Source organism: Eptesicus fuscus, chromosome 9 (assembly GCF_027574615.1).
Source record: "Eptesicus fuscus isolate TK198812 chromosome 9, DD_ASM_mEF_20220401, whole genome shotgun sequence".
Taxonomy (NCBI): Eukaryota; Metazoa; Chordata; class Mammalia; order Chiroptera; family Vespertilionidae; genus Eptesicus; species Eptesicus fuscus.
In genome coordinates, this window is record NC_072481.1 from 69,644,994 (window position 1) to 69,668,688 (window position 23,695).

The following is a 23,695-nucleotide window of genomic DNA, read 5'->3' on the forward strand; positions in this document are numbered from 1 at the left end:
GCTGGCAGGGGAGAGCAGTTAGGGGGGTCAGGCTGGCAGGGGAGAGCAATTAGGGAGATTAGGCCGGCAGGCAGGTGAGCAGTTAGGAGCCAGTGGTCCTGGATTGTGAGAGGGATGTACCGGATTGGAGAGGGTGCAGGCCGAGCTGAGGGACACCACCCCCCACCCGTGCACGAATTTCATGCACTGGGCCTCTAGTATTATATATCTGTGAGTATCACTAATTAAACTATTGTTCCTTTTTATTCCTGACAGGCTTCTAAGGGAAGAAGTCCATACAGATGTTACTTTCTCTATAGGTTGTACTTTGTTCAAAGCACACAGAGCAGTCCTTTTTGCAAGAGTTCCTGACTTCTATTTTCATAGTATTGGACAGACATCAAATAATCTAACAAATCATGAGCCTATTGCTGTGGAGAACTTTGAAGCTTCAGAATTTAGAACATTTTTACAGTAAGTGCTTTCTTTACCTTTTTTTCTCTTATATTTAAGTTTAATATGTAATCATTTTTAAAACATATGTATGTCATTTCATGTATTTTTATAAACTTCTAAGAAAAATCCATTCATTTAAATTCCAAATTATCTTAACTTAGTATTAGTAGAGGCTAAGTATTAGTATTAGAGTATTAGGAGACTTAGTATTGGTAGAGGCTACATACTAACTTGAGATTGATCCTGAGAGAGAAGAAATGAGTAGTGAGCTATCTGTTAATTTGAATGAATTACTCTATGCCAGAATTTCTCAACAGTAGCACTGTTGACATTTGGGTTAGATAATTCTTTGTTGTAAGGGCTGTGCTGTGCATTTTAGGATGTTTAGCAGCATCCCTGGCCTGTAGCCACTAGATATCAGTAGCACTTCCCCTCCACATCCTTCCTAGAGCTCCTCCCCCACAAGTTGTGACAACCAAAATGTCTCCAGACCTTGCCAAAAGTTCTCTGGGGTAAATTTGCCCTCTGTTGAGAACCATTGCTATACTGATCTCTATATTATTGATATGTAAAGCTTTAAGTAAATTATGTATGTTTATAAAAATATGAGATCATAATTTTTATTCTCTTGACTTGTATGTGGCCAACATTTTTGAAAATAGAACTTCCATTGAACTGTGTTTGGTGAAGTTAGAGAATTGTCATTGTTAAATAATGGGATAAAGTACTTTATATTAATCCCCATTTCTAATTGAATAGAATTCAATTTTAATGCTTTGCTGTTATCTGTGCAAATGTATAATTATTTGACACTAACTTTTGCTAAATGTATTGGGGGAAAGTACTTTCTAATGTATTTACTCAAAATTATATCTCTTTTTAAAGAACCTATTTAAATGACTTCAGAGAGGTCTTAAATACCTTAGTACAGTGGTCGGCAAACTCATTAGTCAACAGAGCCAAATACCAATAGTACAACGATTGAAATTTCTTTTGAGAGCCAAATGTTTTAAACTTAAACTTCTTCTAACGCCACTTCTTCAAAATAGGACTCGCCCAGGCCGTGGTATTTTGTGGAAGAGCCACACTCAAGGGACCAAAGAGCCGCATGTGGCTCGTGAGCTGCAGTTTGCCAACCACGGCCTTAGTACATTGATTTTTCAACCTTTTCTATCTTATGGCACACATAAACTAATTACTACAATACTACAGCACACAGATTTTTAAAAATATTTTTTGCCAATCTGACAAAAATCAGTATAATTTTGATTTATTCACACCCGATTACCTATTGTTATGTTGGCTGTTGTCATTTTTTTAATTTGACAATCTAAGGAAAAAGAGTCCAGTGACCTGACTAAATAGTCAGGTATTACATGTTTTAAAAATTCTTACAGCACACTGGTTGAAAATTTTTTGTCTTAGTGTTTAAGAACATGGACTCTAGGACTAAAGTGCCTGGGATCAAATTCCCTGCTCTGCCATTTGGTAGCTGTGTGCCTCAAACTTAACCCCTATGTGCCTGGAATTTCCTCAAATGTAAGATGCCTGGCATATGAATAAGCATTATAAAAATTGTTAACTAAGTTTTTTTATGTTTATAAATCTTGAGGTGTTTATTTGTATTTCATTTCAGTAATTTAAATACTGCCATCCCATCATTTCTTCCCTTTCTCTAATATATGGAAGTTAGTATCATTCTAATAATATTTTAGTGGTTTTCTGTCCTACCACCCCTCACATACACTTACTTAGTAGATATTTATTGTGTCCTATTTTGGGCAAGGTCGTGTGTGAAGGACTAGGTATGTACTGGCTAGTGGTATTTTATTTCAGTGATTGATAATAAGTGTGAGGAAGGGGAAATTTTTCTCTTTCCCTCCTCTGGTTCTTTTGGCTGGCCAAATAATCAAATCAACAGGAGGCAGATTGTCAAGAGTAAATAAATTTAATCTCGTGCACATGGGAACGCCACATATATGAGATGAGCAGAGATAGAAAAGGGGATTGAGGTATAAGACATTCTGAGCTAGGGATGAGGTATTGCCTCTTGGGGGCCTCAAAGTGTCATTACTGGATGATAAGAAGAGCAGATGTTTAAATTGAATTAAGGACAGACATACAGACCTAAGCTGTCAGTCAGACATCCTTAGCGCTGCTGCAGAGGCGGGAGAGGCTCCATGAGTGGCTTCTGGCTGAGTGGTGCTTTCCCTGTTGGAGCACACTGACCACCAGGGGTCAGCTCCTGCGTTGAGTATCTGCCCCCTGGTGGTCAATGTGCATCATAGCGACCGGTCGTTTCGCCATTCGGTTGCTTTGCATATTACCTTTTATTATATAGGATAGGATGGTTTTATTTTATTATTTTATTTTATTTTATTTATTTATTTATTTATTTATTTTATTTTATTTTATTTTATTTATTTTATTTTATTTTATTTTATCTTTTTTAAGAAAGGGTTTATGGCCGAAACCGGTTTGGCTCAGTGGATAGAGCGTCGGCCTGCGGACTCAAGGGTTCCAGGTTCGATTCCGGTCAAGGGCATGTACCTTGGTTGCGGGCACATCCCCAGTAGGGGGTGTGCAAGAGGCAGCTGATCGATGTTTCTCTCTCATCGATGTTTCTAACTCTCTATCCCTCTCTCTTCCTCTCTGTAAAAAAATCAATAAAATATATTTAAAAAAAAGAAAAAAAAAGAAAGGGTTTATGGAGCCGTATGCTAGCCAAAAAAGGACCAGGTCCTGGGGTATGAAGTCTAAACTAGGTGGAGATGGCAACATGTCCTTGGTTTTATGCTTTTAGCTCTTACATTTAGCCTTCTATAATCCATTTAGAGTTTGTTTGTTTGTTTGTTTATATGAGGAAGGGTCCAACTTCATTCTTTTGTGTGTGATACCTAGTTATTCCAGGACCATTTTTGAAGAGACTTCTTTCCCCATGTGGTTGCCTGTACATCCTTGTTGAAAATCCGTTGCCCATTGCTATGGACTGAATTGTTTTACCCCAGAACTTATATGTTGAAGTCATAACCTCCAGTGTGATGATATTCAGGGACTATATTTTGTGCCTTTGGGTGGTAATTAGATTTAAATGAGGACATGAGGGTGGGACCCTCATGATGGGAATAGTGCCCTTGTAAGAAGATATACCAGAGTCTGCTCTGTCTCTGCCATGTGAGGATACAGCAAGAAGTTGACTAACTACAAGCCATGAAGAGAGTTCTCACCAGAACCCGACCATGGTGGCACCCTGATCTTGGACTTCCAGCTTTCAGAACTGTGAGAAATAAATTTCTGTTGGTTAAGCCACTAGTCTATGATACTTTGTTATGGCAGTCTAAGCTGACACATAAACGTTAGGGTTTGTTTCTGGTTTCTCAGTTCTATTTCATTGGTCTGTATGTCTGTCCTTAATGCCAGTTATCAGTTTGACTTTTATGAGAACTCAGTTAGATTTTTCTGTTTTTATGTACTGGATCCTAGGTGTTTTTTAGATGCTAGGCTTTTAGCTGTTTGCTGACATACTTCTTGCCTATAATCAAAATCATGTTGACTTTAGCGTAGAAAATTACTTTTGAGTGATTAAATTTTAAGTATATTTCTTTGATTTGGCTTATTTTTTCTTCATTTTATGCTCCAGCCATTGCTTAAATGGCCTATTTCTTTATTTCAGAGTTTCTTTTTTTTTTTTTTATGTGCTCATCTTTTTTTTTTAATTTCTTTATTGATTAAGGTGTCACATATTTGTCCTCATCCCCCCATTCCCATCCTCCACCCCTCCCCACGGATGCCCCCACCCCCCTGTTGTCCTTAACCATTGGTTAGGCTATGAAGCTCCTACAAGCATAAATGGAAAATTGCCTAATCTTAGCTTCTCCCCATGTGTAAGAACAGTGACATATAATTTAAACAGAGACTGTAAGAGAAATTTAGAAAATCATTGTTATCTTCCAGTATAGATCATAGGCTCATCATTGAGTTTCAACTATCAACTTTAAATGTATATATTTTTTTCTCTAGTAGGTGGTATAGTGGCATTGTTGTAAGAGCAGGCTTTGTAGTCAAGCCAGGTCCACCACTTCTAACTATGAATTTGAACTAAACAGTTATCATTAGTTTCCTCACCTGAAAAAAATGGACATCATCACAATACCCACTTCAGAGTGTTGTTGTGCGGGTTAAATGAGATGCTCATAAAGCACTTAGCACAGTGACCTGCCATATGGTAAGCACTAAATACATTTTAATAAGTGTTATTCATAGTAGTTTGTCCTATGAAATTACACATTTCTTTAGGTATTGAGTGTATGTTTATAAGTAGATGCTTGATATAGACCAAAGTTTTATTTATTAGAGAAAAGGAGAAATTCCATCATTGTTATCCTTTATTTGTGATCATTAAAAATGATGGAATTGAGGTTTTGGAGGTCACAATCTGTTTGTGGTTTGGGTTGCTATCTACCTTTTAAGGCAAAGTAGAGGGTTTGTCTTCTGGGAAGACAAAGTTCTCTTCTCTGAAAAAAGCCTCCTCCATAGTTGGTTTTGGCATCTTACAGGAATGAGAGGGCAGGGATTGAGGCTTCCTGAGTCTGGCTTTCAGTTGAGATAGTGTTTATAACCAGGAAGTCCAGAGTGGGGTGTAGGTACCTCAAGAACTCGTCAGTTAACCCAACCTCCACTTCATGACAGTAATAGAGGTGAATTTCTTAATAATGGATTAATAATACAGTTAAAAAATAAATAAAAAGAATAGAAAAAAGATCGAATGAGAGACAGCATGATAGAATGGAGGAAGCACTGGACTTGGCAACAAGACAGAGATCTGCCTTCTGGCTGTGCATTATCTTGTTTTATGATTTCTGTTAGCTTGTGTGTGTTTTTCATCTTTAGAACAGGAGTTTGGAGTAAATGGCTTTGTGCTTCACAGTCCTCTCTTTTAAGCACTTAGTCACGTTCTGTTTTGTAGTAGGTTAGTCATGTATGTCTGTTGTTATATAAGCTCCTTGAGATTAAGTCATCTCATTGATGTGAACATCCCCAGGGTACCTCATGTATTCTTTTACATATAGAAAGTGTTTGTTATGTACCCTCTCCCATTTTTTAGCACTTTACATTGAAACTTCTCTATATTAATATAAAGCATAAGTAGAAGGTTATAATGTAAAATATGAGGTTAAATTTTTTGTTTAGTAAAAATCCTAATAAAAAAGATTTTTGAGTTTTTACTTTGTGAAATTCACTCCTTATAAGTGTCTTCAAGGCACATTCTTTCTCTTTAAATAACCAATAAAATTTTTGAAATATTCTGTTATGTTGCTACTCAATATAGAGTACTTTGGTGTATACTTGAGTTAGAGTTGGAAATACAGTTTTTGAAAAGTTGTTTTTTATACAGTGACTTCAAATTTGGATCAAATGATTTAGTGGAAAGTAGTGTTTGCTTTATGATCTCATGATTAAAATTTAACTCAGGGTTATAAAAATCTTTGATTTCCCAACAAGACTTCCTATGTTATAGTTGTGAGACTGTATGTATATTTGTATGTGTGCATGTGTGTGTAAAGGAAAGAAAAGAGGGAAGATCTTTGAATTTTAAGTTTAACATCAATAACTGGGAAATGCTAGGATAAAATATCAATAAGGTAAACATATAGAATAACACAAAACCAAGGATTCCATTTTCCCTGCAGCTTTCTCGAGTGCTGGCTGTTTTCCCTCCTACGTCCTTTATACTGACTAGTAGGGGTGGAGGTGGGTGAGATAGGTATACTCTTGTATTAATTATACTTAACTATATTTTCTGTGTTCTTGATATTTTGGCATTTGGGGCCCTACTGACCCTGATGAAGTAGGGCCCCACAGTTAGCTAATTCCTGTAAGCATGCCTTTGATAAGCAAACCACCCAGTCCAGAGTTCATTCAGGCACCCATGTCTTTTATCTGGTTCTTACACTCCAGAAAGTAATATTCCTCTGCTCTAATCTTTCCATGGCTAAATAGTAGACATCTAAAGACCACCTTTATAGCCCAGAGTCTCTAGCCCTCTGCCACCAGGGCCAGGGATCGAACCTACAACCAAGGTACATGCCCTTGACCAGGAATCAAACGCGAGACCCTTCGGTCCACGGGCTGATGTTCTAACCACTGAGAAAACTGGCCAGGGCATAGATGGTGTTTTTAATACAATGGCCTCTTAGTTCCTTAATTCCCATTTTCTGGTAATCTTGTTTTCCATTATACCTTGACCACTCAATACCAAGTGAAATAATGTTATGTCATTATCAATAACTGCAACTTTCCACAATCAGATTCCAAGCATCTCACTCTCTTAACTTCTGCCTCCTATTTTTCTAGTTCACTCCTTTAAAGCTCCAATTCTAATAATTCATTAACTCCACCAGGACCTGCAGTTAATCTTACAAAATTTTATCGTTTCTTATCTGCTGATGTTTTCATTTCCATCCTTACTCTGCTTACATTCCTTTCTATCATTGTGTCACTTCCTTTACATACAGCCTCTATTCCCCCTTCCCTCTGAATTTGTCTTATTTGCATGTCAAAACTCTAAACCTAGAGTGCAACCCTTTGACTACTCCATTCCTGCATCTATACAGTCAAGTAAGACAGGAGAAAAACACATACTAGTCAGTCTCACTATATATATGTATATCCTCTCTAATAAAAGAGTAATATGCAAATTGACCATCACTCCAAGACACGAGATGGCTGCCCCCATGTGGTCAAAGATGGCTGCTCCCATGTGGACACAAGATGGCCTGCAGGGGAGGGCAGTTGTGGGCAGTTAGGGGTGACCAGGCCGGCAGAGGAGGGCAGTTGGGGCAGACCAGGCCAGCAAGAGAGGGCAGTTGGGGGGGACCCAGGCCTGCAGGGGAGGGCAGTTGTGGGCAATCAGGCCAGCAGGGAGGGCAGTTAGGGGAGACCAGGCCAGCAGAGGAGGGCAGTTGGGGAGGACCAGGACAGCAGGGGAGGACTGTTGAGGGGAATCAGGACAGGAGGGGAGGGCAGTTGGGGGGGACCAGGCCTGCAGGGGAGGACAGTTGGGGGGGGGGACCCAGGCCTACAGGGGAGGGCAGTTAGGGGTAGTGGGCCAGCAGAGGAGGGCAGTTGGGGGGGACCAGGCCAGCAGGGGAGGGCATTTGGGGGGGACCAGTCCTGCAGGGGAGGACAGTTGGGAGGGGGCAGGCTTGCAGGGGAGGGCAGTTAGGGGTGACCAGGCCAGCACGGGAGGGCAGTTAAGGGTGACCGGGCTGGTCAGGGAGCAGTTAGGCGTCGATCAGGCTGACGGGAGTGGTTAGGGGGTGATCAGGCTGGCAGGCAGAAGCGGTTAGGGGCATTTAGGCAGAGGCAGATAAGCGGTTTTGGAGCCAGCAGTCCTGGATTGTGAAAGGGATGTCCAGCCACCCATTTAGGCCCGATCCCAGTGGACATCCCTCAAGGGGTCCCAGATTGGAAAGGGTGCAGGCTGGGCTAAAGGACAACCCCTTCCTCTCCCCCACCCCCGTGCACGAATTTTGTGCACCAGGCCTCTAGTATATATATAAAATAAGACAGGAGAAAAACACATGCTAGTGAGTCTCACTATATATCTATATCTATATATCTATATCTATATCTATATAAATTGATTTCAGAGAGGAAGGGGGATAGAAACATCAGTGATGAGAATCATTATGCTATGGCTGAAACAGTTTTGCAATTGATCGGCTGCCTCCTACACACCCCCAATAGGGATCAATTCCGCAACCTGGGCATGTGCCCTGACCGGGACCCTTCAGTCTATAGGCTGATGCTCTGTCCACTGAGCCAAACCATCTAGCTTCATTTAAAGTGAGACCAGGACAGCAGGGGAGGACTGTTGGGGGGGACCAGGGCAGCAGGGGAGGGCAGTTGGGGGTGAGATCAGGCCGGCAGGGGAGGGCAGTTGGGGGGTGAGTTCAGGCCAGCAGGGGAGGGCAGTTGGGGGTGAGTTCAGGCTGGCAGGGGAGGGCCGTTGGCGGCTAGATCAGGCTGGCAGGGGAGGGAAGTTGGGGATGAGATCAGGCTGGCAGGGGAAGGCAGTTAGGGGCGATTAGGCAGGCAGAGGCAGTTAGGGGCGATCAGGCCAGCAGGGGAGAGCAGTTAGGGGCGAGATCAGGCTGGCAGGGGAGGGCCGTTGGGGGTGAGATCAGGCCGGCACTGGAGGGCAGTTGGGGGCGAGATCAGGCCAGCAGGGGAGAGCAGTTGGGGGCAAGATCAGGCCAGCAGGGGAGGGCAGTTAGGGGCGATCAGGCAGGCAGGTAGAGGCAGTTAGGGGAGATCAGGCAGGCAGGCAGAGAGGTTAGTGGTGATCAGGCAGGCAAGCAAAGGGGTTAGGGGCAATCAGGCAGGCAGGCAGAGGCAGTTAGGGTTGATCAGGCAGGCAGGCAGGTGAGCGGTTAGGAGCCAGTGGTGCCAGATTGCGAGAGGGATGTCTGACTGCCAGCAGGGGAGGGCAGTTGGGGGTGAGATCAGGCCAGCAGGGGAGGGCCCTGTGGGATTGGGCCTAAACCAGCAGTCGGACATCCCCCAAGGGGTCCCCGATTGGAAAGGGTGCAGGCTGGGCTGAGGGGACCCCCCCCCCATGCGCGAATTTCATGCACTGGGCCACTAGTGTATAATAATAAAAGCATAATATGCAAATTGACCACGTCAGGACATCCTTCTGGACAACCTTCCGGATGAAGCCGGGGTGCAAAGGCCTACTCTTGCACGAATTTCGTACATAGGGCCTCTAGTTAGCATATAAACATGGTGTCTCCCCTCACCTAAAAGAACAACAAAACCCTCTCCTTACCCTACTTACCCTCCAGCTAATACTCTACCAGCTAATATCCTAATGCTCTGCTCCCTTTCACATCAAATCTCAAGTTATCTATCACGCTTCCCAATTCCATTCTCCTTTTAAAAAATTGAGATATTCACATATTATAAAATTCACTCTTTTAAAGTAAGTAATTCAGTGGTTTTAGAATACAGTTGACCCTTGATCAACGCAGGTTGGAACTGCACAGGTCCATTCAAATGCTGATGCTGATTTAAATCTAAGCTATTCAAGGATCTACTGTATTCACAGTGTTGTGCAACCATCATCACTGCCTAATTCCAGAATATTGTCACCATCCTAAAAAGAAATCCTATACCCATTAGGAGTTACTTTCTACTCTTTCCTCCCCTCTAGTTCCTGGCAACCAGTAATCTACTTTCTGTCTTTAAGGTTTTGCTTATTGTGGGCATTACAAATAAGTGGCATCATATAGTATTCGGCCTTTTATGTCTGGCTTTTTAAATTTGGTATGATATTTTCAAGGTTCATCCATGTTGTGTTGTTCATCAGTACTTCGTTCCTTTTTATGGTTGAACTAGAGGCCCGGTGCACAAAATTTGTGCACTCAGGGTGGTGGTGGGGGTCCCTCAGCCCAGCCTGTGCCCTCTCACAGTCCGGGGCCCTTGGCGGATGTTTGACTGATGGCTTAAGCCGGCAGTCGGACATCCTTAGCGCTGCTGCAGAGGTGGGAGAGGCTCCTGCCACCACCGCTTTGCTCACCAGCTATGAGCCTGGCTTCTGGCTAAGTGGTGCTCCCCCTGTGGAAGCGCACTGACCACCAGGGGCAGCTCCTGCATTGAGCGAGATCAGGCTGAAACCAGCTTTCTGACATCCCCCGAGGGGTCCTGGGTTGCGAGAGGGCGCAGGCCAGGCCGAGCAACCCCACCAGTGCATGATCGGGGCTGAGGAGGGACCGTAAAAGGGCTCCAGGGCATGTCCATCCTGTCTCACTCAGTCCCGATTGGCCGGACCCCAACAGCAAGCTAACCTACTAGTCAACTGTCTGCCCCCTGGTGGTCAGTGTACGTCATAACAACTGCTCAATGGGTTGACTATCTGCCCTCTGGTGGTCAGTGCATGTCATAGCAAGCAGTTGAGCGGCCTTAGCATATCATTAGCATATTACGCTTAGATTGGTTGAACAGACTACTGGACGACCTGACACTTAGCATATTAGGCTTTTATTATATAGGATATTTCATTGTATAATGGATCAAGGGTCACCAAGACCATCCTCAGGTTTGATGATTTTGTGAGAAGGATTCAGGACTCAGCATATAGTCATACTCTAAGCTATGATTTATTACAAGGACACAGAGAAAAGGCACATGGGGTAAAGTCTACAGGAAACCAGATGCAAGCTTCCAAGGATCCTCTCTCCTAGCAATGAGTTGTGACAACATTTCTGAAATGTTTTCAACCAGGGAAGCTCATTAAAGGCCAACATCCAGAGTTTTTATTAGAGGTTAGTTACATGTGCTTCCTTTGCCTAATGCAGGGGTCCTCAAACTTTTTAAACAGGGGGCCAGTTCACTGTCCCTCAGACCGTTGGAGGGCCGGACTATAGTTTAAAAAAAACCTATGAACAAATTCCTATGCACACTGCACATATCTTATTTTGAAGTAAAAAAACAAAACGGCAAGAACATCCGCATGTGGCCCGCAGGCCGTGGTTTGAGGACGCCTGGCCTAATGTATACCCATATTCCAGTCTCCTAGAAAGAAAGGAGGTGTTTAGCATAAACCAATTGTTTAGGCATAATGAGCCACCCTTGTAATTTACAAAATCCTAGGAACACTCCTGAAATCATGTTTTCAGATACCAACCAAGGGCTAACCTTGTAAGTCTTACAGAAGATAACAATCAGGTCTGGTATGTTAACTCTTTTCTGTACATGTGGATATACCATATTTTGTTTATCCATTTATCAGTTGATAGACATTTGGGTTGTTTTGATCTTTTAATGTTATGAATAATTCTGTGAACATTATGTGCAAGTTTTTGTGTCAGCATGTTTTCAGTTTTCTTTTGTTATACACCTAAAAGTAGAATTGCCAGACTGTTTTTCAAAGATGCTACACCATTTCACATTCTTACCCCCATGTATGAGGTTTTCAGTTGTTCCAAATTCTCAACAAAACTTGTTATTATCTTTTTTATTATAGCCTAATGGGTATGAAGTGATATCTTGTGGTTTTGATTTTCATTCCTCTGATGACTAGTGCTTTTGAACATCTTTTTTTGTGTGTGCATATTGGCTGATTGTATATCTTGTTTGGAGAATTGCCTATTTTTTGCCTGTTTTAAATTTGGGTTATTTGTCTTTATATTTATTGAGTTGTAGAAATTTTTTTTAAACAATATTTTTATTGATTTCAGAGAGAAAGGGAGAGAGAAATAGAAACATCAATGATAGAGAATTACTGATCGGCTGCCTCCTGCATGCCCTTTACTGGGGATTGAGCCCACAACCTGGGCATGTACACTTGACTGGAATTGAACCCAGGATCCTTCAGTCCACAGGCCCACGCTCTATCCACTGAGCCAAACCGGCTAGGGCTAGAATTTCTTTATATATTCTAGATACAATCTCATATTAGATAAATGATTTGCAAAAGTTTTCTCCCATTCTGTGGGTTGTCTTTTAACTTTTTTTATGGTATCCTTGAAAGCACAAAAAATTTTTTTCTTTTAATTTTATTTTACTTTTTCCATCACCATTTATCCCTCTATGTCCTCTTCCACCCGCTCCTCCCAATCACCACACTGTTGTCTATGTCCATGAGTTCTTTAAAATTTTAAATTTCTATGATTTCTATTTTATTTACTTTTTGTTAATTGTGCTTTTGATGTCATATCTAAGAAACCATTGCCTAATCCAAGGTCATGAAGATTTATATCTCAGTATACTTACAAAAGTTTTATACTTCTAATTCTTACATTTAGATCATTGAATAAATTAATTTTTGTATATAGTGTGAGCCTAGGGTCCTACTTCATTCTTTTGCATTTGGATATCAGCTTGTCCCAGCACCATATTTTTTAAGAGACTATCTTTTCCCATTGGATTATCTAGACACCTGTAAAGGAAGACACGCTCCTGTGTGTCTCTTCCACTCTTTTGTTTTGTTTTGTTTTATTAATCCTCATTCGAGGATATTTTTTCCATTGATTTTCAGACCAAGTGGAAGCGCCCGGGGGGGGGGGGGGCGTCATCAATGTGAAAGAGACACATCGATTGGTTGCCTCCCACCCATGCCCCAATCGGGGCCAGGGATTGAGCCTACAACCCAGGTATATACCCTTGCCCTGGAATCAAACCTGAGACCCTTCATCCTACAGGCCGGCACTTTACTGGGGATTGAGTAAAGTGCCGGCCTGTAGTCAGTGATAACTAACCACTGACCAACCCTGACAAGGCTCTTTCACTCTTAATACTCTACTCATAGAATACTTAAGTCCTGACACTTCTGGTCACCAAATGTGTAGGGATTTTTCCTCACACCAAGCAATTCTGAGATTCTCCAGACACCAGCTAGGTGTCCTATAGATTTAACTAAATTCTGATAATATATACCTGGAGAAAGCATCAGATCCCACAGGTTAAGGGCTCATTCCCATAGGACTGCTCCCCATTCCCCACTTCAGATGCCAATCTGAAGTCCAGGTTGTTACCTATGCTTCTGACCAACTGTATAACTTGGAGGTTCCCACAACTCGTACCTTATGTTCAATAAATTTGCTAGAGCAGATCACAAAACTCAGGAATACATTTTACTTACTTACATTACCATCCTATCTAATAAAACAGTAATATGCAAATTGACCATCACTCAAACACACAAGATGGCTGCCCCCATGTGACACAAGATGGCCACCACAAGATGGCCATCAGGGGAGGGCAGTTGTAGGCGATCAGGCCAGCAAGGGAGGGTAGTTGGGAGGGACCAGGCCTGCAAGGGAGGGCAGTTGGGTGTGATCAAGCCTGCAGGGGAGGGCAGTTAGGGGTGACCAGGCCAGCAGAGGAGGGAAGTTGGGCGGGGACCCAGGCCTGAAGGGGAGAGCAGTTGGGGTGTCCAGGCCTGCAGGGGAGGGCCCAGGCCTGCAGGGGAGAGCAGTTGGGGGAGACCCAGGCCTGCAGGGGAGGGCAGTTAAGGGTGACCAGGCCTGCAGGGGAGGGCAGTTAGGGGTGACCAGGCCTTCAGGGGAGGGCAGTTTGGGGCAATCAGGCTGGCAGGGGAGCAGTTAGGCATCAGTCAGGCTGTCAGGGTAGTGGTTAAGGGGTGATCAGGCTGGCAGGCAGAATCGGTTTGGGGCAATCAGGAAGGCAGGGAGGCAAGCAGTTGGGAGCCAGCAGTCCTGGATTGTGAGAGGGATCCCAGATTGGAGAGGGTGCAGGCTGGGCTGAAGGACACACACACACCCCGTGCTCTAATTACGTGCACCAGGCCTCTAGTTTTATTATAAAGGATATTACTCGGAAATAGTCAGATAGAAGAGATGAATAGAGTCAGGTATGTGTAAAAGGGCACAGAGCTTCCATGCCCTCTCTGGGCAAACCATGCTCCTAATATCTTTACGTGTTCACCAACCTGAAGGCTCTTCAAACCCCACCCTTTAGGGTTTTTATGGAGGCATCATTACATAGGCACAAATGATTAAATCATTGACCATTAGTGATTAATTCAACCTCTGTGTACGTGTTTGTCATCTGTAAATAGAGATAGCTTTGTGTATTCTTTTCTTTTTAAAAAATGTATATTTTTTATTGATTTCAGAGAGGGACAGAGAGATAGAAACATCAGTGATGAGAGAGAATCATTGATCGGCTGTCTCCTGCACACCCCCTACTGGGAATTGAACCCACAACCCAGGCATGTTCCCTGACTGGGAATCAAGCCATGAACTTCTGGTTCATGGGTCAGTGCTCAACCACTGAGCCACACCAGCTCAACTTGGTATTATTTTCCAATCCAGACGCCTTTTATTTATTTTTCTTGCCTAATTGCCTCAACTAGAACTTCCAGTTAAATATTGAATAGAAGTGGTGAGAGCTGGTATCTTTGCTGACCTTAGAAGGAAAGCTTTCAGCCTTTCACTGGTAAGGATGATGTTAGCTATGGGTGTTCTTTTTTTTTAGTCAGGTTGAGCATGTTCCCTTCTATTCCTAGTTTGTTTAGTGTTCTATCGTGACAAGGTTTTGGGTTTTGTTAAATGCATTTTCTTAGTGTTTATTAAGATGATCATGTAGGTTTTTGTCCTGTTGATATGGTGTCTCAGTCCATTCAGGCTAGATTCGGGCTGCTATATGAATATACCACAGACTAGGTGACTTATCAGCAACAGAGATTTATCTCTCACAGTTCTGGAGACTGGAAGTCTGAGATCAGAGTGCCAGGATGGTAGGGTTCTGGTGAAGGCCCTATTCTGGGTTGCAGACTGCTGACTTCTCACTGTGCCCTCACATGGTAGAAAGAGGCAAGGGATAACTTCGGAGTTTCTTTTATAAGGGTACTAATTCCATTCATGAGGGCTCTGCCCTAATGACCTAATCACTTAGCAGAGGTCTCACCTCCTAATATCATCACACTGACCATTAAGTTTTAACATTTGAATTTTGATGGGTTGTGGGGGTGGCGCACAGACATTCGGGCCATAGAATATGGCATATAACATTGATTTTCATATGTTTAACTACTCTTGATTTCCTAAGTTAAATCCCAGTTAGTCATGATGTATAATTCTTTTTATATGTTGCTGGATTCCGTTAGCTATTATTTTGTTGAGGATGTTTTCATCTTTATTACTAAAGATACCAGTCTATGTTGTTGTTGTTTTTCGTGTGATGTCTGCGTGTGCTTTTGTATCAGGATAATACTGACCTCACAGAATAAGTTGGGAACTGCTTTCTTCTCTTTGGAAAAATTTGTAAAGGTGTTAGTTCTTCTTTGAACATTTGGTAGCGTTCACCAGTGAAGGCACCTTGTTCTGGGCTTTTCTTTGTGGGACATTTTTGATTACTAATTCAATCTCTTTACCTGTTTTAGGTCTACTTAGATAGTCTGTTTCTTATTGATTTCAGAGAGAGGAAGGGAGAGGGAGAGGGAGAGAGAAAGAAATACCAATGATGAGGACCATCGATCGGCTGCCTTCTGCACACCCCGCACTGGGGATAGAGCCCACAAACCAGGCATGTGCCCAGACTGGGAATCAGACCGTGACCTCCTGATTTGTGGGTCTATCACTGAGCAACACTGGCCTGGCTATTCTGTTTCTTCTTAAGTCAGATTTGGTAGTGTGTGTCTTTCTGGGAATTGTCCACTTCATTTAGGTTATCTAATTTGTTGGCATTATATATTCCTCTTTAACATAAAAAAATTTATAGACTACTTTTCAAACTTTCTGCTATTTTAGATAGACTTTTCTACAGTTTGTTCAGATTTTAAATTTTTAAAAATATATTTTTATTGATTTCAGAGAGGAAAGGAGAGGGAGAGAGAGATAGAAACATCAATGATGAGAGAGAATCATTGATCGGCTGCCTCCTGCACGCCCCCTACTGTGGATCGAGCCTGCAGCTCAGTCCATGTGCCTTGAATCGAACCTGGTAACCTTCATTCTGCAGTCTGACACTCTATCCACTGAGCCAAACCAGCTAGGGCTTAAATGTTTTTATTTTTTTTTTTATTTTTATTTATTTATTTATTTATTTATTTATATATTTTTTATTTTTTTAATTTCTTTATTGATTAAGGTGTCACATATTTGTCCTCATCCCCCCGGTCCCATCCCACCCCTCTCCCCACGCATGCCCCAACCCCCTGTTGAACTTAACCGTTGGATAGGCTTATATGCATGCATACAGGTCCTTTGGTTGAACTCTCCCCCTCCCCCCACCTTCCCCCCACCATCCCCTATCCTTCCTCTGAGGCCCGATAGTCCGATCGATGCCTCCTTGCTTATGGTTCTGTTCTTGTTCCTCAGTCTATGTTGTTCATCATTTCCCCTAGATGAGCGAGATCATATGTCACTAGATATATACTTATAAGAACTGAATGTGAGACGAGCAATAATAGTTATGTTGACAGGCAAATGAATCAGTCTGTAGCGAGCTTCCCCCTGGACCAACAGTTCTTTTGAGACCCAATTTCAATGTCCAGCAGTTCCTTATGTGTACATGTCAGCACTGACCCCTCAGCTCTGGATGGTGGACAAATGGTGGTAACAGAGGTCCGACTCCCTCTGGTTTGGTCTCGGCCGGACCCAGGGGCACGGCGTCACCCGGACTAAGGGGCACGTGGCCTCACCCTTACCCAAGGGGCGCGTGGTCTCACCCGGGCCTGGGATCCAGCCTCACCCGGATGGATCCAGGGGCACACGGCCTCACCCGGACCCAGGATCTGGCTTCACCCGTACCCAGGGACGCTTTGCCTCTCCCAGACCCAGGGGCACGTGGCCTCACCCGGGCTTAGTTGCACAAGGGCTCACCTGGATCCAGGGACACATGGTCTCACCCGGACCCAGGGATGCTTGGCCTCTCCCAGACCCAGGGGAACGTGGCCTCACCCGGGCCTAGGTGCACGAGGTCTCACCCGGATCCGGGGACACATGGTCTCACCCGGACCCAGGGGCGCTTGGCCTCTCCCAGACCCAGGGGCACGTGGCCTCACCTGGGCCTAGGTGCACGAGGCCTCACCCGGATCCAGGGACACATGGTCTCACCCGGACCCAGGGGCGCTTGGCCTCTCCCAGACCCAGGGGCACGTGGCCTCACCCGGGCCTAGGTGTACGAGGCCTCACCCGGATCCAGGGACACATGGTCTCACCCGGACCCAGGGACGCTTGGCCTCTCCCATACCCAGGGGCACGTGGCCTCACCCGGGCCTAGGTGCGCGAGGCCTCACCCGGATCCAGGGACACATGGTCTCACCCGGACCCAGTGGTGCGTGGCCTCTCCCAGACCCAGGGGCACGTGGCCTCACCTGGACCTAGGTGCACGAGGCCTCACCCGGATCCAGGGACCCATGGTCTCACCCGGACCCAGGGGCGCTTGGCCTCTCCCAGGCCCAGGGGCACGTGGCCTCACCCGGGCCTAGGTGCACGAGGCCTCACCCGGATCCAGGGACACATGGTCTCACCCGGACCCAGGGGCGCTTGGCCTCTCCCAGACCCAGGGCACGTGGCCCCACCCGGGCCTAGGTGTACGAGGCCTCACCCGGATCCAGGGACACATGGTCTCACCCGGACCCAGGGACGCTTGGCCTCTCCCAGACCCAGGGGCACGTGGCCTCACCCGGGCCTAGGTGCGCGAGGCCTCACCCGGATCCAGGGACACATGGTCTCGCCCGGACCCAGTGGTGCGTGGCCTCTCCCAGACCCAGGGGCACGTGGCCTCACCTGGACCTAGGTGCACGAGGCCTCACCCGGATCCAGGGACCCATGGTCTCACCCGGACCCAGGGGCGCTTGGCCTCTCCCAGGCCCAGGGGCACGAGGCCTCACCCGGGCCTAGGTGCACGAGGCCTCACCCAGATCCAGGGACACATGGTCTCACCCGGACCCAGGGACGCTTGGCCTCTCCTAGACCCAGGGACACGTGGCCTCACCCGGGCCTAGGTGCACAAGGTCTCACCCGGATCCAGGGACACATGGTCTCACCCGGATCCAGGGACGCCTGGTCTCTCCCAGACCCAGGGGCACGTGGCCTCACCCGGGTCTAGGTGCACAAGGCCTCATCCGGATCCAGGGACGCATGGTCTCACCCGGACCCAGGGATGCTTGGCCTCTCCCAGACCCAGGGGCACGTGGCCTCACCCGGGCCTAGGTGCGCAAGGCCTCACCCGGATCCAGAGACACATGGTCTCGCCCGGACCCAGGGGTGCGTGGCCTCTCCCAGACCCAGGGGCACGTGGCCTCACCCGGACCTAGGTGCACGAGGCCTCACCCGGATCCGGGGACCCATGGTCTCACCCGGACCCAGGGGCGCTTGGCCTCTCCCAGACCCAGGTGCACGTGGCCTCACCCGGGCCTAGGTGCACGAGGCCTCACCCGGATCCAGGGACACATGGTCTCGCCCGGACCCAGGGGTGCGTGGCCTCTCCCAGACCCAGGGGCACGTGGCCTCACCTGGACCTAGGTGCACGAGGCCTCACCCGGATCCGGGGACCCATGGTCTCACCCGGACCCAGGGGCGCTTGGCCTCTCCCAGACCCAGGTGTACGTGGCCTCACCCGGGCCTAGGTGCACAAGGCCTCACCCGGATCCAGGGACACATGGTCTCACCCGGACCCAGGGACGCTTGGCCTCTCCCAGACCCAGGGGCACGTGGCCTCACCCAGGCCTAGGTGCACGAGGCCTCACCCGGATCCAGGGACACATGGTCTCACCCGGACCCAGGGACGCTTGGCCTCTCCTAGTCCCAGGGGTACGTGGCCTCACCCGGGCCTAGGTGCACAATGCCTCACCCGGATCCAGGGACACATGGTCTCACCCGGACCTAGGGACGCTTGGCCTCTCCCAGACCCAGGGGCACGTGACCTCACCCGGGCCTAGGTGCACGAGGCCTCACCCGAATCCAGGGACACATGGTCTCACCCGGATCCAGGGACGCTTAGCCTCTCCCAGACCCAGGGGCACGTGGCTTCACCCGGGCCTAGGTGCACGAGGCCTCATCCGGATCCAGGGACACATGGTCTCACCCGGACCCAGGGACGCGTGGCCTCTCCCAGACCCAGGGGCACGTGTCCTCACCCGGGCCTAGGTGCACGAGGCCTCACCCGGATCCAGGGGCTTAAATGTTTTTAAATTATGTAGTTGTTGTATATGAAAGCTGCACAGTAGGAAACTAATTTTTAAGAATCATCATTCTTTCTATTAATATTTTACATTTTGTATTTTAGGATTGTATACTCATCAAACAGAAACTTAAAAAACTATGAAAAGGAAATTCTTAGGAAAAAGATAGGAGAGAGTGGGTTACCACAAACTAAACATGACTTCAGTTTTGGAAAATATACTGACAATGATGGAAGACCATCTTTAGAGCTCTTAGATAAAACATCACCTGATTGTTCTCTTCTGAAGCATGAAATTCCAGATATCAACGATGAAGAGGACAATTTTATTTCCAGTGGTAAGGCATTTTATTTGTTGATTTTTATAAAATTTTGTGGGCATGAAAGTAATTATATTCTGATATAATTAGAGAAAAGCATACTTCAAAAATAAGCTCTACTGCTCTTTTTATAAATTAAATGAAAGGAAATTTTATGGGTAAATGAAAATAATAGTATGGTCAACTCTCATATTCCCAAGTAATTTGAGATGGAATTATTATAAATAAATACACATATAATTTACAATTATCCTTTTAAGCTTCCACATGTTGTTATCCTTATTCTAATCTACCAGACCATAGTCAGTTCTGTTATAATACAATGTAATGCATTTCTTAAAAAACACCATGCAACACAAAAATCACTGTTACTTTTTGTCATGACACAAAAAATTACTAAAAATTTTGCCATGACACATTTTTAAAAGATAGGAACATAATAAAAATGATAGCTTAGTTTTAAAAACATGTTAAAAGGTGAAGAAATATATAAATACTTCAATAAATATGGCATTTGACTTTGAAAAAGCTTTTAGCTTGTTTGTGGGAGTGCATGTCAGAGGAATTGCAGCTTGTGAATTATTGTGGAATGGTGGGGAAGGAGGGTGTTAAGGATATAGCTATAGAAATACAGATATATAGAAATAGTAAATGTTCTAACAAGAAACTTGAAATCTCTGAGTCAGAGAACAAACTGTTTATTACGCACAGAGCATCTTAGTGCTAGTTCCAACCCCCAATTCCCATAAGGCTATGTGGTGAGGCCCGAATGTTATCCTTCACATGCAGTGGGATTGCACCACGGAGAGGAACATGAAAATTCGGAGAGTTTTATAGTGTTCCAGCAGATCTGCCCATCCTCCAAACCAGAGAGAGACAGAGAGACAGATAGAACTTTGCTTTGGAAGGTAAATACATCTCTGGTGAGGGGAGAGGAAGGGAGCTTCACTATCCTGGAGTGTAAGGAAATAAATGGTTTGGGGGTGAGGAGCATCTCTAAATCTTTTTGGGGCATCACATTATCTCTAGCTTCCAAGGCATGTTTACTGTTAATCTTTTATCCAAATTTGCCAGTGCTCTCCTGAAAGGCCAGACCATGTAGAAACACAAATATATTAATAGAAAGTGGTTTCCCAAATATTGGTTGAACTCCACCTAAAATAAGATGGGAATTTGTAACACCAGATATGGATGGGTGTGGCTCATAACATGCAGTGAACTGAGTATCTAGTGGATGTTTTAGTGTGCTTTGTGTATTTTTTCCATGGTTCAGTTCAGCTGGTACAGTTTTCTGCATTGACCTAGTGTTTCTCGTGGATGAACTTGTACCTAAGCAAATGAAAATTTTCTGTTATGCTCAGATTGTTCCCTAATATATCAATTGTGTTGGATCAAACTTACGTTTTCAAAACAAGTGTTACAGCAAAATTGAATGTATATGGAATTATCAGTTAACTAAAGGATTTTGTTACTGATGTTTAGTTCAACAATAATAACAAACAAAGTGATTTTAGCTCAGTTATATTACTCTGATTATTCACCATACTTTATTATCTATACTAATAAAAGGATAATATGCTAATTAGACCGGGTTGACTGGACATCTTTCGGTTGTCTGGTCCTCCTTCCGGACAAAGCCACAGTGGCGGGGGCCAAGGCAGAGGTGGTTAGGGGTGATGAAGCTGGCAGGTGAGGGCAGTTAGGGGCGATCAGGCTGGCAGGGGAGGGTGGTTAGGGGAGATCAGGCCAGCAGGCAGAGGCGGTTAGGGGTGATCAGGCACACGGGCAGGTGAGTGGCTAGGAGCCAGCGGTCCCGGATTGCAAGAGAGATGTCCAACGGCCGGTTTATGGATTTTCCTGTGGGATCTGGCCTAAACTGGCAGTTGGACATCCCCCAAGGGGTCCCGAATTGGAGAGGGTGCAGGCTGGGCTGAGGGACACCACTCCCCCCGCTCCCCATGCACGAATTTCATGCACTGGGCCTCTAGTGGTGAATAAATAAGAATGAATGAATGAATGTCTATTCTAGGCTTGAGACAAATCCATTCATATTTTATCTCCTTTAGCCTCAGATAAACTAAGACATAAGTAGTTACAGACTGCTTTTATAGGTAGGATTCCAAGGCTCAGGATTAAAGGACTTTCCCAAAGCCATACATATAGACATGGGCAGAGCTGGTATTTGATACCCATTTTTCCTGCCTGTAGTCTAGAGCTCTGTAGTGGCCCCACCACAACCCATTAAAGCAGCCAAACAAGTTGTTAAGTATAAGTGAAAAGAGTTCTTTTACTCCTCAACCCCCTGCCTTTTAACCACTTTCTCCATCACTCCATGGAAAATGCCCATGTTTACCAGTTTCACAGACACTTGTCCATATTTTATTAACTTGTTTGCAGTCTTTCATACTGCCAATACCACCCTCCTCAAAACTTCCTCTGTGTTCTATGATGTTGTGCTCTCTTGATTTTCTTTGTTTTTCCTCATTCTCCTTCACTGGCACATCATCTTTCTGCCCTTCAGATAATTGTTGTTCTTGATTTTTTTGAACTTCATATATTGTCTAAATACAGAGTGAGGCAAAAGTAGGTTTACAGTTGTTTGTATGAAAAATAATACAACAGTTAATAATAATACAAGAATAAACTCACAACTGAAATCTACTTTTCTTCCACCTTGTATACCTTAAATATCTCAAAATTTAACCTGTCCCAAACTGACCTAATTATCCACCTCTCCCAACCTGCTCTTTATTTGAATACTCTATCAGTGTGAATTATCTATATATATAAAGTAGAGAAACATGCTAATCAACTGCAATACCATAACGGGTCAACCGTACAGGAGGAGGTTGTGTATGCAGTGTCGAGGGCGCGCCTGTCCTGGAGAAGGGCCTGATCAGCAGCGGCCGCAGCTGCTTCAAGGGCTGGAGAGCGAGGCAGGGCTGGATCGGCGACTCGAGGGTGGGCGTCGCCGCGCGATTTCGAATCGCACGCTGGGCTCCTAGTATTATACTATGTTTCTATTCATTTACTCTCCTCATACCCTTCTGTTGATTTATTAACCTGTCTATTGATTTACCTCCTAAGTAGTCTTAAAAACTTCTCTTATATATCCTGTTGCCAATTCTTTATTTTAGGACTTGGCTATTTTCCTTGAGAATTTGCACCCCAGCTGCTTGCCAGGCCTCTCATTGTGCCACCCATTTATATCATATAGAACAATGTCTGTTGATTGCAAGTCTACTCATGGCACTCCTCTTATTAAAATTCTCCAGTGGTGTCGCATAGCATTAATATAAATCTCAAATTCTTTCCTGCCGTGTAAAGGGATTTTGTGAACTGGCTCCTGCCTAGAACTCCACACCATCCTGTTTTCAAAACCCCCTTGTACCCCGTGAGCTCTTGTCTTACTGAATTACTTGGTGTTTCCCTCCAAAAAACTATATTTAGTCACTGTGTGCTTTTGCACTTGGATTTGTTCCTGGAAGGCCATTCGAATTATTCATCACAGTATTCAATTGAGTATCAACTTGGTGCTAGGAGTTGAAGATTTACAAGTGAACAAAACAGGTAGTGTTCCTGTCCTGCAATTTAGTAGTGTTATCTGTGGGGTGCTGTTGCTGGTGGAAGTGGACTTCTTGGTGTGCCGTGGGAACAAGAATTTCCTGAGGCCCTCATGGGAGGATGAGATATCATGGAAAGCTTTATTTCTGTGGAATTAAACCCCTGAGTTTCCAAGGTTCAATCTCCCTCTGTCCCACCATGGAAAAAGTCCCATTTTGTCTTTAGCAGAGCTAAGATCAAGCCATTGCCCAGAGTTTCCGCTCCACATTTGCACAGTCCAGTCCAGCATCAGGCTAGTTAGGTTGTGTTCACAGCTGCAGTCCATTGTATGTGGGGTCCACATGGCCCTGGGCCATGTGGTTTCTAGGCCACATGGCTGTGGAGGGAGCATTGGTGAGTGCAAAAAGCAGGAGCAAAGCAAGAGGAGCAAGGCAGCCAAGAGAATTCCTTTGTCTGGGGATTATGTGTATCCAGATTTTCGTGGGCTTGCAGTGGCTCCACCCCCTAGCCAGTTATCTTTGTTTCAGGTGAGACTGACAGGCAAGCACCTTTCCTGTGTCACCCCAACTTCACTGTGCATGTACCCATCTTCCCCTTTGTTGGACCTCTTCCCCTAGTGATTGTAGGGAATGGACCCGGGGTTCCCGGGGGAGCATGAAGTTGCAGCTTCCTGGTGAAGCTGACCAGATGACCATGCTTATAATGTCTGGCCTCCACAT

General features: G+C 45.0%; 1 protein-coding gene across 1 annotated transcript in view; it reads left to right on the forward strand.

The window, feature by feature from the left end:
- Window positions 1-23,695, forward strand: part of BTBD8 (BTB domain containing 8) — a 99,138-nt gene that overhangs the window by 8,567 nt on the left and 66,876 nt on the right. Inside the window, exons 2-3 of the mRNA XM_054721355.1 lie at window positions 256-453; window positions 19,198-19,430. Of these exons, the coding sequence (XP_054577330.1) occupies window positions 256-453; window positions 19,198-19,430 (431 nt within the window). The remainder of the gene's footprint in view (window positions 1-255; window positions 454-19,197; window positions 19,431-23,695) is intronic.